The sequence below is a fragment of the Erpetoichthys calabaricus genome, chromosome 1 (genome assembly GCF_900747795.2).
Source record: "Erpetoichthys calabaricus chromosome 1, fErpCal1.3, whole genome shotgun sequence".
Lineage (NCBI taxonomy): Eukaryota > Metazoa > Chordata > Cladistia > Polypteriformes > Polypteridae > Erpetoichthys > Erpetoichthys calabaricus.
The window spans coordinates 318,476,232-318,493,095 of NC_041394.2; the positions used below are offsets into that span (position 1 = coordinate 318,476,232).

Sequence of the window (16,864 nt, forward strand, 5' to 3'; positions counted from 1 at the left end):
AGAAAGCTAGTGTGAGCAGTTTATTTTTAAGATAGATGTGGAAATAAAATAAATTAGAAAATGTGTACATGGCTTTGTGCTGGTCCTAAGCCCGGATAAATGGGAAGGGTTACGTCAGGAAGGGCATCCGGTGTAAAATTTTGCCAAATCAATATGCGGACAACAATACAAATTTCCATACCGGATCAGTCGAGCCCCCAGGTTAACAACGTCTGCCACCAGTACTGTTAGCCAACAGGGCTACTGTTGGCCGAAGAAGAAGAGGGGGGAGACGTGTCCGGAGGCAGGAGGAGAGGAGGAAAGTAAAGAGAGTGGAATTGGACAGTTGGGAGACAAAGTCAGAGAGGTGAGATTGCGTTGGTTTGGACATGTGCAGAGGAGAGATGCTGAGTATATTGGGAGAAGGATGTTAAGGATAGAGCTGCCAAGGAAGAGGAAAAGAGGAAGACCTAAGAGAAGGTTTATGGATGTGGTGAGAGAGGACATGCAGGTGATGGGTGTAACAGAACAAGATGCAGAGGACAGAAAGATATGGAAGAAGATGATCTGCTGTGGCGACCCCTAACGGGAGCAGCCAAAAGAAGAAGAAGAAGAAAATGTGCACATGGTGTTCGAGGGCCGTGGAGACATGATAGCCTTCAATGGACTGAGTTCAGTAGAGATTTGTTTTTGTCTTTGTTACTTAGTCATTAATATTCCTGACCAGTGTTGTTTTTCTTTTCTTTTAACATTAACTTCTTGTAAAGCACTTTGACCTACATCGTTTGTATGAAAATGTGCTATAGAAATAAGTGTTGTTGTTTTTGCCTGATTGTTCTGGACAGCAGTGAGGCCACACGACAGGTCCTGGTCATCTGGCTCTTATGATCACACGTCTGCCAGATATGGGGGTGCAGCAAGCCGGGGCTAGCCACAGAGCATCAGCGAGTTTGAGAGGCAGTAAGCTCATCTGGATCGAAGGCACATGCACTGAGTGAGGTGACTTTACCACAAGTGCACCCTGAGAGCAACCTAAGCAGACTTGGGTAGAGTGAATGGGTTGAAATGTTGAAAGCAGTGCTCTTAGTTTATGAGGCCGCTGTACTAACTCTCTGCCCTGGTTACAGTGCCAACTGTTACCATATGAAATAAGACTAAGAAATAAAGGGTTGCTAATAAAACGAGCAGACACATGACAAGCAGTGAGAACAGTGGAAAGCAATGGCTATTGGGTGCACCTGAGAAACCAGGGATGGTGGTGAGGCAGGAACGACTGAAAAGTGACTCTACTTGTTAAAGTCACACGATAAAGAAACCTTCACTTTAAGCACATTATTTTGAGAGACCATGGAGTTTCAGGGTCAGTCTGCGATCCCCCCAAGGGTATATGTTGATAGGACATGAAGGTTGATAGGAATGGAGAATGTGGTGTATCATGAAGGATTCTGGGATTTTGAAAGTTGTATAGTGTGAATTTACACAAAGCTGCAGGGGGGGGAAACACTTTACAGAACCAAACCAGGGGGCTGCACCTCAAGAATATGGCCCCTTTAGTGATAAAGAGGAGTTGAGACTCTAAATAGGCGAAAAAAACTCAAAATGAATACCAAACTCAACGTACACAAAGGCAGTATTTCCTGATAGACTGCATTGATAAAGCAGGTGTCAGCTATAAGCAGAACAACAAGAATAAATGAAAATGTGAAATCCACTGCTGTATATGCTGTGCTGGGGTTCATCTGGGCACAGACATCCTAGGAATTTTAATCTGATTGTCTTTATCAATGAATTTTCATTTTTTTGGACCCCATAAGCCATTTTTGCATTGTAACCAAGAATACAAATGCAACATTTCCATGTCACTTATCTTTGGTCTTGTTTTAAATCAGCCACTGGACATCCCCGATGGTGCAGTGGCATACGCTGAAGCTCTAACGCTGTCGTCAGGAGCACCAGACTCCACGCACACTTTTGGTTTTCTGAGCTCAGCTCAGTCTTTAAGATGTTTAAAGCAGATGGCTACTCTAATTAAACATTTTTATCATTTAGCAGCCTTTTATTAGCTTGTCTGTTAACAGGCAAGAGCAAAATTGCTCAACAAGCAGACTTTTCAGACCGTGTCAGGACAGATGGCTTTTGGATAATTTATACGAGGGTGTTGCGCCAAGAGCAGCAGGAATTTAGAGTCTGCTCGGCTGCACTAGACACAGAGTGAGGAGCACAAGGAGAAACCAAAATTCTCTTCTTAAAGGAATCCTAAGGAGGATCTGAATCCCGAGCGCTGAATTCTCTTTCACTTATGCAGAGGATGAAGGGAATCTCATCAGCCAGTCAGGCCTCAACATCGCAATCATGAAAAGACAGCCTTGGAGGGATTTGATTGAAATGTAAAAAAAAAATGGATGTAATGTGATAGATTTATAGAAAATAAACACTGAGTCACATTTTCAGTTCACACAGTAGCATTGACAATTTAGATATTTTTATATATTGGGTAGCAGAGCTGCTTCAAGGATCTGGCATCCTGGGATTGATTCCTGTGCCCTGCACATTTCCCCTTTGTGTACATCAATTGTCCTCCATGTACTCCAGTTTTCCTCCCACACCCCCAAAGTGTAAGTGAATTGGCAACTGCCAGGGCGAGTGTGGGTGGTGGGCTGGGGTCCTGTCCAGTGCTGCTTTCTGCCTTACCTCACATGCTGCTGGGATAGTCGCTGACTCACCCCGATCCTGAATTGGCCTAACCAGGCCTGAGAAAATGATGTTGGCTTTATATTTTTCAACTGACAATGCCAAGAGTGTTGCACACATTTATAAATAATCTTTAATAAACAGTATGCACATGCAAATATAAAAACGTAAACACTGAGACATAAACATCAGGCGCCCTAATCAGGACTGCTTCCTGCCTTGTGTCTCATGCTGCTGGGATGAGCTCAGGCGCCCTGTGACTCAAGAACTGGATAAGCCAGTTGGAAAAAAGAAGGATGCATTGCTAGCCCCTGCTTTTAGCTCTTAAATAGTAAACTGCAATGTATGAATATGTTAGGGGAAAAAATCATCTAATATCTTTCCAAAAAATACATCTCTAGGCCCCACAGTAATTCAAAAAAGCAATGTCAATTAATTTATATAGCACATTACAACATTGGAATGCTGTGGCCAAAGTGCTTTACAATAAAAGAATAAAAGAAAAACAAACAAATAACATAAATAGAAATAAAAATATATCCATCCATTTTCCAACCCGCTGAATCCGAACACAGGGTCACGGGGGTCTGCTGGAGCCAATCCCAGCCAACACAGGGCACAAGGCAGGAAACAATCCTGGGCAGGGCGCCAACCCACCGCAGGGCACACACAAACACACCCACACACCAAGCACACACTAGGGCCAATTTAGAATCGCCAATCCACCTAACCTGCATGTCTTTGGACTGTGGGAGGAAACCGGAGTGCCCGGAGGAAACCCACGCAGACACGGGGAGAACATGCAAACTCCACACAGGGAGGACCCGGGAAGCGAACCCAGGTCCTCAGGTCTCCCAACTGCGAGGCAGCAGCGCTACCCACTGCGCCACCGTGCTGCCCTAAAAATATATGAACATAAATAAAAATAAATAATAAACAGAAGTAAGATGACATAATCACAATGAGGAAACCATCAGTACTACTGAAGGTCACAGAAAGCAAGTGAATAGAAAGGAGTCTTTAGTCTTGTTTTGAACAGTTCAATTGTACAGCACTTTGGGGGTATCTCACCACAACCAGTTGGTTGTCTCGCTTCTTCCTGGGCATTCGATATAAGATGGTGTAGGTTGGCATTGATTAGGACATGAAGGGTAGCTGATTATCTAATCGTTATAACTGCTACCGATACCAAATGAAGCCTCACAGGAAGTCAAAACACTGGCGAGAGAACTTGGACCAAGGAAGTGTAGTTGTGGTAGACCCCCCAAGTCTTTCTGATTCCGTCTCTTTGTAAGTTTTAGTTTGCTGCAGAAGCAGATGAGGAGGTTTCTGGGAAACATGGACAGAGTGGACTGGGGTGCATTTTTTTAAACAGAGAACCCATAAGCCATCACGGGCCACTCATGTATTTCTATAGCACGTTTTCAGAACAAGCGTGAGCACAAAGTGTTACATGCAAAGAAAAACAAAATAAATTTCGATAAACAGTATACAAAACATACATAAGTAATAAACAATTACATAAGAAAGATACAGAAGAGAAATATAGTCCTTAAAATATAGAATTCATTTTGAATTAAATTTCTAAAAGATGATAAGTTCAAGTGGACAGAAAAAATAAAAAAAACTCCAGCTAAGCTTAAAATCAGTCATCCGGTTAGCTTAGTAATATACAGCACTGCACCTCTACAGAGCAAAAAATCACCTTACAAAGACAAGACAATCACGTAACTTTCATTATAATAAACCCAAGTTAAAAGCACATGAATTCACAACACACTAAGATGTCTTCAAGCATCAACGTGTAAAAAAAAAAATGTGTGCTAGCAGAAGTAAACTGACAACTGAGGATTTCTCGGTACAGCAGTCACAAATGAGTCTGTCATTAAAATGGCTGGCTCTTTGTGGAGAGTCAAATATTTTGACATCTCATTGCATATTTTGCAGGAGCCAAAAATTGCAGGGTGAATGTCTACCTTCTTACGCTATGACTCCTGCTTTGAATTTGGAGGAGCGACAATCACGGTAATGCGGCAAGTTCACCTCAATTAAACGGTGCAGCGTCTCTCAGTGACTGATTCAGTGAGCGTCTCTGCTGTCATTTGCGGAGTTTACAATTTATTGAAGCATAGATCAGATGCCATAGGACGCTTAATAACTCAAAGTATTCCATTTAGGACATGACTCTTTTAGTGCGGGCAGGCACAGTGGCACAGTGGGTAGTGCTGCTGTCTCGCAGTAAGGAGACCTGGGTTCACATCCCGGGTCCTCCCTGCAAGGAGTCTGCATGCTCTCCCCGTGTCTATGTGGGCTTCCTCCGGGTGTTCCAGTTTCCTCCCACAGACATGCAGGTTAGGTGCATTGGCGATAATAAATTGCACAGAGTGTGTGCTTGGTGTGTGGGTGCCCTGTGGTAGGCTGGTGCCCTGCCCGGGATTTGTTCCTGCCTTGTGCCCTGTGTTGGCTGGGATTGGCTCCAGCAGACCCCCGTGACCCTGTTCAGGACAAAGTGGATTAGAAAATGACTGACTGACTGATGTTTCAGTGTAACACCAATTAAAAAGTTGTCTCTTGACTAGATTGAAGATTTCTTTTGCATCACTCTTAGGTCAGCGGGGTGCACACCTCAGCCCCGCCGCAGCGCTTACTTATTAATGAGTGTTGACATAGGGCCTGCTGATCACACGGTAACATTAGTAGTAACAAAGGGCCTATAGAGAAGTTCAACAAGGCAACTGCGAGTGAATCATTAATTATTAATGTTAATGTTCTTTTTCTTTCGGCTGCTCCCGTTCGGGGTTGCCACAGCAGATCATCTTCTTCCATATCTTTGTCCACTGCATCTTGTTCTGTCACACCCATCACCTGCATGTCCTCTTTCACCACATCCATAAACCTTCTCTTAGGCCTTCCTCTATTTCTCTTACCTGGCAGCTCTTTCCTTAGCATCCTCCTGCCAATATACTCAGCATCTCTCCTCTGCACATGTCCAAACTAAGGCAATCTCGCTTCTCTTAATGTTGTTTTGAGGAAATGGGTTTTGTTGCTTTGACATTTCTCAGAGGTACATTAGCATTTTCACTTGAGCTAATCAGAAGAGGGGCGGCACGGTGGCGCAGTGGTTCGCTTCCAGGTCCTCCCTGCGTGGAGTTTGCATGCTCTCTCCGTGTATGCGTGGGTTTCCTCCGGGTACTCCGGTTTCCTCCCACAGTCCAAAGACATGCAGGTTTGGTGCATTGGCGATCCTAAATTGTCCCTAGTGTGTGCTTGGTGTGTGGGTGTGCCCTGCGGTGGGCTGGCGCCCTGCCCAGGATTTGTTTCCTGCCTTGCGCCCTGTATTGGCTAGGACTGGCTCCAGCAGACCCCCGTGACCCTGTAGTTAGGATATAGTGGGTTGGAAAATGGATGGATGGATGGATAATCAGAAGAGATCACACTTCAGTCTATCATCCAGCACTCAAAGGGAGCAGAAAGACGAGCACCAGTGCCGGATTAACCAATAGGCACATGTAGCATATGCTACGGGCCCCGCAATTTTGGGGGCCCCCAAATGGTGGACCCAATATTTAATGAAAAAGTGTAGCATTGAAAAACTGGTCTTTAAAAATATTATCTTTACGTTTTTTAAACTGTAAATTTCTTACACAACAAAACTTTAGGGGCCCAACACATAAAATTCACATAAATATTATAAGATTCTTATAATCGAGAGTAAAATAATTATTTAGTCCGGTTTGAACTGTTCAGAATCTAAACTTCAGATGATGCAGACCAAAAGGGCCCCCAAATTTGAAATGTGCTATGGGCCCCCAAAGCTCTTAATCCGGCCCTGACGAGCACACTAAGTGAAAAGCAATGACATCAACGACCAACTTGCCATTATCAATCTAAAAATATAATGTTCATAATTAATCGGAGGCCAACACACTGCTGTTCTCCTCTGAATGAACTTGAGCCCATAGCCACACTAATTTGTTCTCAATTACAAACGGTGACATTAGTCTTTGTTTTCACCTTTCGTCCACACTACCCCTGCGTTTTTAAACCTGAAAATGGAGACTTCTGAAAGCATCAGCTCAGTGTTGCAGTTCTATGGGAGAAAACAGAAAGCTTTGAAAACGCACTCTAATCGCGCCCTGATTGCTAGATTCTGTTCATTATAGTTTCTCAGCTCCTTTGCTCGCCTTGTACTTGTGAGTTCCTCTCAATAACAATTCCACCTCATTGTCACTCCAATCAAGTGTTTTGGTCTTATTTGACATTTCTATTCTCTACGTGTAAACACAAGCTGCAATTGAATGTCTAGTGTGGAGGACACGTCCACTTCCCGTATCCACTGCTGTGCACATGCTCTGTGTAGGTGAACCGTAACGTCATTTGTGTTTTAGTCTATTGTAATGTTAGAGCAGATATACTGTACTTTTATGAAAAATGTGAAAATGCTATTATAACCAAAGATTGTGTTTGTTCTGTGAAAGAAAAATTAACTGCTTGCAAGCTACTTAGGGTTAACAGCTCTAACAGCAGGTTATTCATACAGGCGTATGTCATAAGACAGTGCAGTAAGCTGACCGAGGACCTTTTCCAGTTTCTTTAGGAATGCATCTATTTGACACAAGACGATCTTTAGGGCCCCATCCGACACATACACAAAACAGAAACGGTTGGCCAATTTACGCAATAAAATAAAATGTTTAAGTAAACAATATTATGGTTTTTTTTTTGATAAATAATGGGAAGGGGGAGGAAGAAAAAAAATATAAAAAGCCAATCAAAAAATGGAACTTTGCTCTTCTCCCTTGCAACGTGGAATCCATGTACTCAACTGTGACTGAATGAAGACTGATTGATTGAACTACTCCTGTCTTCCTCGGGGCGGTTTCTTCCACAGTTTAAAAATGCCATTTAAATTAGTCTGAACATAGTCTAAGTGAGTGAACATCATCATGTGCCTACCTTCTTGTCTTCAGGACTAAGCTGAGCCATCAGCATGTTCATGTTATCGGAATTCCACTCCCATGACTGGCTGCTGAAGTACTCGAGAAGCATCATGGATTTGTGAAGTCGGTTGAAAATCCGCATCATCCTGTAAAAACAAAAGAACAGCGCTGAAGCAAGTGGCCGTCCAGCCCTCACACTTGTAATTTCAGGGTCGGCTGGAGCTCATAAGTAATGCAAATAACAACTGACTAGGCCGAGAAGCACATGAGAGACCAAACCCTTCCTTTATGGTTGAGGTGAGCTGTTTACATTCAGGCATGCCAATGATAGTAAACCTTTTATTTCATTTTATGTTATTGTCTCCCCAAATCGTACGTAATTCTTCAAATACAGCTGCCTAAAAAAATCTCAGTGTGCTTACTGTGCTCTGATGGACTGCTTAGTTCTTAGAAAAGCAGCCTGTGGAAATTAAAACTGTGACGTAGTCTACTGACTAAGCAAATGGACTAAAAATCACAAGGATGCCATGCCAGTCCTTGCCCACGACTCACTAACCTGTCTGTGTCCAAAGCAAGCAGTTTTAGACCTAGTAAAAAGGGGGTTGGTGTTCACTACTATCATGGTACAGAAAAATATTGCCCTGGAATGTTTTTGATTTAATTTCGGATTAGTATGAATGTTTTTGGTGGTATTAAGTTTGTGACATCACTGCATGGCCATTTTGTCCATACTGTTCATGGAAATGATGCCCTTTAGTAGCAAGGTGGCTGTTGGTGACGTGGTACATGAAGTCATCACATTAGCACTGCAACAGAAAGTGGCGCACAGATTGGCAAATGACCTTGCGGCTTACATAAACTTCAAAATAAAAGAAACAAAAGTGTTACTAGGGTGTTGTTCGATCTTGCCTTTGAAAAGTACATTGACTGTTAATTGTGGTTAGCATTCTAGTTTTGGTTATTTAGTCCTCTTGATCTCTGGGTAATCATTTTTAGCCAGTCACTCTGACTTTTCTTCTTATTTCACTGTAAAACTCTTTGATGGCCATTATGCAAAGCCTGACTAAGCCCTGATCTGTTCTTCTTCTAGATCTGTTGGTCCACTACCATCTGAGCAGTTTACAACACATGCCAGTCTATTCTTGTACACTGAAGTGCACACCCGCACTCCCTCATGCCAGGCCAGTCCACAGCTGGCAATTAACCTAACACACAATGTATTGGGGGTTAGAGAATCCCACAAAGACATGTAGGGAGAAAAAACAGGCTGAGACCAAGCGGCAGCCGACCTCCAGAGCTGCTCTACAATCAAAATAAACACACAGTTTATTTTTATTCACAGTACATAAAAGTGGGATGTTTGTAAAAGAAAGGTAAAGAGATCATACCTGGGCTTCTGTCCGCATAACCTCAGATAAAAGTCATAAATCAGCGCTGGGGCCTTATGGCTGACTGCAATCCAGTACTGGTTTATCAAATAGTTGGATGTGATGTTTGCATTTGGTCTTCTAAAGGCTTGCTCCAGGGGGTTTCTCTTGAAGGTGGAAATTACAAGATACTCTAAGAAAAGAAGACACGAAAAATACACTAAGATTAATATCATATCACGTCACTTATCTTCATGCAGAAGGGTCTTTCATGCTGCCACCAGTGCCTATAATTAAGAATGCAGTACAGGAGAATGGCCAGGTAGTCTTCTATATTACAGTATGTATACTATCACGGCTGTACAACAAAACCTAATATGTAGAATCATTTTCACAGTATGTTGGCACACAGTGGTGGCGCTGCTGCCTTGCAACAAGGGCACTCGGATCCCAGGTGCATTCTCCAAGGAGTTTGCATGTTCTCCACCATGTACATGTGGGATTTCTCCAGGCGCTTCAGTTTTCTCCCACAGTCCCAAGATATGCATGCTAGGTGGATTGTCAATGCTAAATTGGTGCCTGGCCCAGGTGTTCATCCTGGCTTGCACCCAATGATTTCTGGGATTGGCTCCAGCTTCTCTGTGACCCATCTCCAGATAAGTGGGCTACAGAAACAGATGGTTAGATTTTTAGATGGGACAGGTATAGCCAAATGGTTACTGTAGTTTTAGGCCCAGTGGTTCAGCTCCTTTCACTGTCAGCAGCATGACAAGGCAGTTAACATAAAAATGCAACAATATAACACAAAAACATTGTAAGGCTCTGGTAGATTGCAAAATATTGTAAATGAATGTCAGCCGCTTGCAGCCCCGGCTCCAGATCAAATTGACAAGGGGTGTGCGCCCAGGGTAGGATGTGGTTTGATGATCTTTCAAATATCTAACAAGCGGTTTTCAGTTTCTGACAGTGTGTGTTTGGGTGGGTTGACGTGATATTTGGGTTGTCTTAGCATAGCTAAATGACTCCATGGAGTCAGGCCTGGCCACCGAGATATTGAGATGTCACACTATTTTTGTTAATCTTCCTCTTTAATCCAAAGGACATAACAAGGGCATGGCACAACAATTTACATATTTTTACGATAGTCCCTATGGGTGACTTTCTCAGGGACACACAACTACTCAGTGTTGGAGATAAAAGCGCAGTCTTATGATTTTATACAGCACTATCCCATAGTGATTGCCAAAATCAGGCTCTTTTTCTGGGTAGAGCATACTGTACTTCCATATTTCTATAACGTGTGCCTTGGCAGATTAGACTCAAACTCCCAAAAGCCCTGTAACGGATAAAGAAGATTTAGAAAATAGATAAATGGAAGGGTGTATTGTATACTAGCCATAAATCTATTTTCAGACCCGCTTATTTCATTTATAGGGTCTTGCGGGCAGCAGCATTAGGCCCAACACAGGAGCAGAGTCTGAACCTGATGCCAGTCTGTTGAAACACACACAGCCACACTCACTTAGGGCTCGTTTATACTTCACGCTCAGAGCACATATGCACACGCATCATGGCTGCCCAGAGTTCATTTGATGTATCCTCTGAGGACGTCTTCAGAAATGAACACGATGCGTATGTGAGCTGCAATACCAACCAGAAAACGGGGGGTGCAGTGTGATCAAGTTGGAACGTGACGTCAGAGTCTCTAGTTACTATCAACATGTGACAGAAAGTTGCTTTGCGGATCCTACGATCGTTGTGCGCGCTTCGATGTTTGATGAATGGTTCAATGTGGTGAAGCAAAATGTTGACATACAGATGCATTCGTGGTGCTTTTATATTCAAGCGTCTCATATTCCCCAAAGTAATGACACAATAAATTTTAAAAGTCTCACATATCGTCTTCTGTGCCGTCTTTTTTTTTTTTTTCTGCACCTTCACAACAGCATTACGTAGAATGTATGGCAGCGTATTTGAGGCAAAGAGAAAAAAAATTAAGGACACAGTGGAAAGGTCTATTTTGTGATTAAAGTGTTAATTTCAGCTTTAAATTCAAAATGTCTTCTTTAACCTCATAGTTTACTTTATCACTAAAGCAGACTGTCATAAACGTCATCTTAAAACCGACCCAGTTGTTAAATCGCTACTTGCTTCAGGGGCTTCCTCCTGAACTGACAGCAGCGGCAAGCAGCAATCGCCACACAGAACACATTAAATTTATGATATTCCAGCTCTCCACAGACTTAGAATTCTTAGATTTATACTTGTTATTACTTTCATGATGAAATGCATTAAAGTATGTATATTACATTTTACATATAAATCATTAATTTTGTTTAAATAATGAATACTGTTAATAACTACACATGTGGGGGCGATGCAGTAGCGCTGCTGTCTCACAGGGAGTCACGTCCCTGGTGTTCCCTGCCTGGAGTTTGCATGTTTTCCTGGTGGGTTTCCACAGTGTGCTCCGTTTTCCTTCCAACGACATGAAGGTTTTGGGATTTGGTGATGCTAAATTGACGCTAGTGTATGTGTGTGCTTGTGTTCACCTTGTGATGAGCTGATGTCCCATCCAGGGATTTTGTTTCTGTCTTGCGCCTGATGCTTGCTAGAATGGGCGCATCCCCAAATTGATGGATGTAATCATTAAACATCCTTTTCAGAGATGCTGTGGCCTTGGAATTTAATGGATGTCTCAGGCAATTCACAACATAGGGAATCCAAACATTTTCTCACTGTGATGATATCTCGCACTGCCACCTGCTGGAATCTTCCAGATTTATGTAAAGTACATGTAAGTATAAACAGTACAACACTTGTGTAACAGTAGCGTCAGCTGGAGCCTGCATTGTGTCGTGTGAAGTATAAACCCGGCCTTACTGTATAGAGCGCCAGTTTAAAGTTATCGTTAACCTAGCACAGATATATTTGTGCAGTGGGTAAAAGACAGGAGTACCCAGGGAAAATAGCCAAGCAAACCTGGAAAGAACATGCAGTGACTGGGCCGGGACTCAGAGCCGGCCTAAATGGAATGAATAACTCTGGGTGCATGTACAGTATGAAGGGTACTCTTTCCAGGGTTGGCTTCTTCCCTGAGGTTGATGCTATACAGGACAAATCAGAAAATATAATATCTCTACCAGCATAGACTTTAGCTCCCAGCAACACTGAACTGGAATAACCCACTGCAGACAAAGAATGGACAACAGGGCATAATATTATGAATGAGGAAGGCCAGATATCTTGATCTGTGCTCATCTGTGCTTATGTCCTCAGTATAGTCCATCCTTACTGGCTTCATTACATCCAAGTATGACACCTGTTCAGCTCAGAGCCAAAACTTCCTCAAGTGGATGCTGAAGGCAGCACAGAATATTACTGGCACACAGCTCCCTTCTGTGCTCGTCACAGATGACACTCGCTGCCTTACAAAAGCCAAAATTACTACTGGAGTCCTCGGCTATTCTCCGCACTCCCTGTCTCCCTCCTGGCACACCGCACAGGACCATTTGCACTCCTACCAGTAGATTCAGAGACCGTTTGCATCTGTACCAACCGTCTCATGTTGTGTGTAAAGGGTGGTATTAAGTGTGCCAGTGTTGTGCACATTGCCCATTGTTGGTACTGTACTACTCTCACAATCCTGTAAAATAGGAATTTTAATATGGTATGGTGATAAACAAAAGGATGGCTGGAATCCCAAAGAAATGTTGGGGTGCCAACTGCGCCACCCTGTATAATACAGCTGTCCAAAAAACAACACTTGGTGGGACAACAGAAATCAAGCTTTGTAACTGCCGTCTCAGCCAGCTAGGCTCATGAGCAAAAGGGGCTCATCTGTGTGGCTCAGTCACGGAGAGCTGTGTCATGCGGAGGCTTCTCCCTGAAGTGAGACGCCGTTTTTCTGGGAATATCTTGGTTTTTTAGTGTCCCAGTCCACATGAGGAACTGGAAGCAGAGTTCAGTTGCCCTCATGGAGCAGTTTCTTGGTGCTGCAAAGACAAAAAGTGATGGCATGGTAAGCAACCATGCCCTCATCTCGTCCTGGGGTGGTATTACACACCTTATTAGACTCTGGATGATCTTCAGATGCCCATGTACTATACACATCACAATAAATTGGATTCTGAATTTACTGTCCGGTTTCAGGAGGTGCAGTAATGTTATCATGCGCTGAAAAAGAGCAATTACTTGCATGTTGAGCTCACACAATATTCATTTATCTTAGCAGGCTAAATCACTTGTCATTTATTCTACAGGGTGGCTGTGAATCAAAAGGTTTCAAGTTCAAGTCTGTGACAGGGCGACCTGCTGGCATGAATCCATTTCTATAATTATAACTATAATCCATTAAATATAGCACAAGCTTATACCAGCATGTGAGGCTCCAAGCTAGTGTGCCATCACTGGAGTTGGCATGTTATCTCCATTAAAGTTCGTATGTTATGGCTTATTCCATTCAAAGATGCACCATCATGATTGACATAAAACTTTTCTTTTAATGCAAAACTATAAACAGAAGTGTTTCAACTAGAAACCATTGACAAAGCTACTGACAAGGTTTCCGTGGACATTTGGTGTGAACATGCAAAGCTGCCCCCACGTGGGTCTCCCATGCCTGGCGTCATTCAGTCAACTGCTTCAAGCTGTAAACGCAACCCCCTGAGCAGCTCTGACAGGCCACTATTTATCTCACAGGCTTCATGAGCACAAAACTCTGGACACGCATTCTCCAAAGAGCTCAATTAGCTAAATGGATTGCTGAGCAGGCACAAAAAGGCTCCTGCTTACAACAACACAAGCATTTTGAAAATGCCAAGCGACATTTCATTCAATTTTCAGCTTATACACAGCGTGAAAGTGAACAAAAAAAATCTCCTACGTTTATTCATAGGAAGGGCGGTGTTGAAATTCCTAGAAAGCAGAACAGGATGAAGAGCCGGAGGAGGGCCTTGTTGGGAAATTGTACGTCTGATGTGCCCCCGGGAGGATGCCAGCCGCAACAAATCACATTATTTCGCAACGGATGCCAAGATAGCAAGTTGTGCCTTCAAATAATATATCAACTAATGAAGGTGCAGCCGCTCTCATTTACAGTGTTTTTATGCTGAGCACCATAAATATAGAACTCAATGTTATGACCTGTTAAGCTGTTATTTTTATTTATTTAATTGATATGTTTATCCAAAGAGACTTACAAATCACAAATGCAAATTATAGAGTTGGTGTTTACTTCAATGTGAGCCCTGGCAGAGCTAAACTGAGTCCTCTTTGGTCCTACGGTGAGTAAGTCCTGGGACTGAACCAGCAGCACCATGCTTAACATTTTAACACTAACACCTTCCTTAAAAGCAGGCATCAGAATTACACAATTTAAGTGAACGATGCTTCTGCTATTACAGATCTACAGTATATGTTGTCACACTGCGTGCACTGCACAGGGAGTATGTTCAGAGCTTCTATGTCAGCTGTGATTCCATCCCAGACCACGGCCTGCTGCTGTCGCTCACATCTTTGCCCCTTGTTTCCCCACATATGATGTCTGCAGGCTAGAGGACTGCTGATGTGTCTTCTGTCCTTTCTCTGCCTCTCCTGTTCAGGACCTACTTAACACCACACCACAGAGTTGTGTCTGCACAAGGCATTTCATCCTGGCACTTTGCTGACACTTTTTAGTTGTTTTTAATTTTTTGGTGAAACACCAGTCATTAAATAGGATTCACCCTGTGGTGCCCCAATCGTTCTCACATCACACATTTGCCTTTCTTACAATACAGTATATAATAAATATGACAGAATGCAATTCCATATTGAACAACAGCTCAAAAATATCTATAGGTAAAAAAATGAAAAATATAGGTAAAATCTGTTTCAGATGAGTACAATGTGAATGCCAGCCGGTGCACGATATCTATGAAGTGTTATGGGAAGGTGTTTGTGGTGTATAAAAACAAACTTGCCACCTTCATCTTAAGTATGGCTCCCTGGCTCCCTGTGGCTGCCCGTATCAGGTTCAAAACCCTAACCCTAACCCTAACCCTTGCCTTTAAGGCCAAAACTGGAACTGCACCACCTTACATATCAGCACTGGTTAAGCAGCGTGTCACTTCTCGCTCTATCAGAACATCAAGCACAGCTCGTCGCGAACCACCCTTACTTAAAAGAAGAGGACGACATGCATCAAGACTCTTTGCAGTGTTGGCTCCTCAGTGGTGGAACGAACTTCCTCTTGCTGTACGAACAGCGGAGACCCTCACTGTCTTCAAACGTCATCTGAAGACACACTTCTTTAAACAGCACTTGGACTAAAGTCCCCATACTTTTTTTCTACCCTTTTTCTCAAAAAAAAAAAAAATTTTGTACTAACAACTTACTATTTTCTTCTAGCATGGTTTTGTGTACAACTTGGTCAGCGGTAACTTGTTTAATGACAGTAGATTTAATCCTAGCCTTAAAGACTGAAGAACAGTCGTAGACTACTAAGCACTGTTGTAAGTCGCTCTGGATAAGAGCGTCTGCTAAATGATGTAAATGTAAATGTAAGTATGGATTCATTTTGTGACCGTGAGGTTGTGACCTTCCCTGCCAGTACTGTTAATTTTCCAAAAAAAGAAAATGATTACTTTATCAATTTGAAGTTCGTGGGATGAATTTCACTGTGAAAAGGCATTCAGGTGTCTGATTGGTCCACGCCAATGACTTGGCTGCTTGACTCAAATTATTTTGATTGGCCACCCTCTCGTGACTGGAAAGACAGAGAAAACAATTCTTATAAACAACTTGGGGACTGAATTCACTCATGACAAGCATGTTACAAAGGCAGAGTGTTGTTAGATCAGCCCTCACCATGGGCTCACAGTCTGACCAGTAGCGCTAACACGAGAAAATTCAATGAATGAGCAGTTTTACTGCATGAACGCAACACTTCAGGATCAGTTACAAGGTATTTTGTGGAATAAAGGACATGATTTATGTTCACGTTGCAGAAAATAGCATAAAGTGAAATTCTGACTAATAAATGTGAACCTTTCGCTCCTATACAAAGTACCAATATAAGCCTGATTTTTTTTTTCACTGTTTAATAATGAATAACTTTTTAAATAGTGATATATTCTTAAATTGTTGATTCTTGTTAAGTAATAAAAGTTTTGTTTCCTGTGTGAATACTGTATTATCCATTGTTCACCGCTTATTAAAGTCGGGTCGTGGGGGCAGTAGCCTAAGCAGGGAAGCCCAAACCTCCCTTTCCCCGGCCACCTCCTCCAGCTCCTCTGGGGGGACCCTGAAGCATTCATACTGTATTATGCGGAGCAAAAAAAATAAAAAATTAAGTGTCAAATGTTGGGCGCTCGTGAAACATTTTCATGTGCCTGTAAAACGTTCACATAAGCTGCACTTTTGAAATAAGATTTTTTATTTTTTACTCATGTCGCTTCCCTGGCTTTGCAGTATTGTAATTTTCTTTCACTGAAAAAATTCTCTGGTAAGAATTTGGCAAGAATTCATTAAGATAATTCTACAGTAAGCATGACGGGTCTATAATGAACCTTTTTATTGCGTTTGCTACATTATTTTATATGAAAATCACTTTACGAGGGGCCCTCTTACTGTATGGCTAGTGCATACAGTAAGAGGGCCCCCTGTAAAGTGATTTTCATATAAAATAATTTAATTTGATGTGTAACATGCTGTAAAGTTTAAATTCTTATAATCACATTACAGTTACTGTATTGTGCTAATTAGAAATTCATCGATACACATATGTTTCTAAGCAAATAATACGCAAACTCGAGATGGGCAGGCATTCGGTTTCACACTTCGATCCCTATTTGCCTGATATGCACTGCTGTAGAGTACATTGAATTTCACAATGCTGTTAGGCCC

The 16,864-nt window shown here is 42.4% G+C and overlaps 1 protein-coding gene across 2 annotated transcripts in view; it reads right to left on the minus strand.

Annotated features, from left to right (window-relative positions):
- Positions 1–16,864, minus strand: part of si:dkey-97m3.1 (fatty acyl-CoA reductase 1) — a 316,542-nt gene that overhangs the window by 11,090 nt on the left and 288,588 nt on the right. For both annotated transcript variants that reach the window (XM_028818035.2, XM_028818027.2), the window contains 2 exons: positions 8,999–9,170; positions 7,627–7,756 (listed from right to left, as the gene is read on the minus strand). In XM_028818035.2, coding sequence (XP_028673868.1) covers positions 7,627–7,756; positions 8,999–9,170 — 302 coding nt within the window. The remainder of the gene's footprint in view (positions 1–7,626; positions 7,757–8,998; positions 9,171–16,864) is intronic.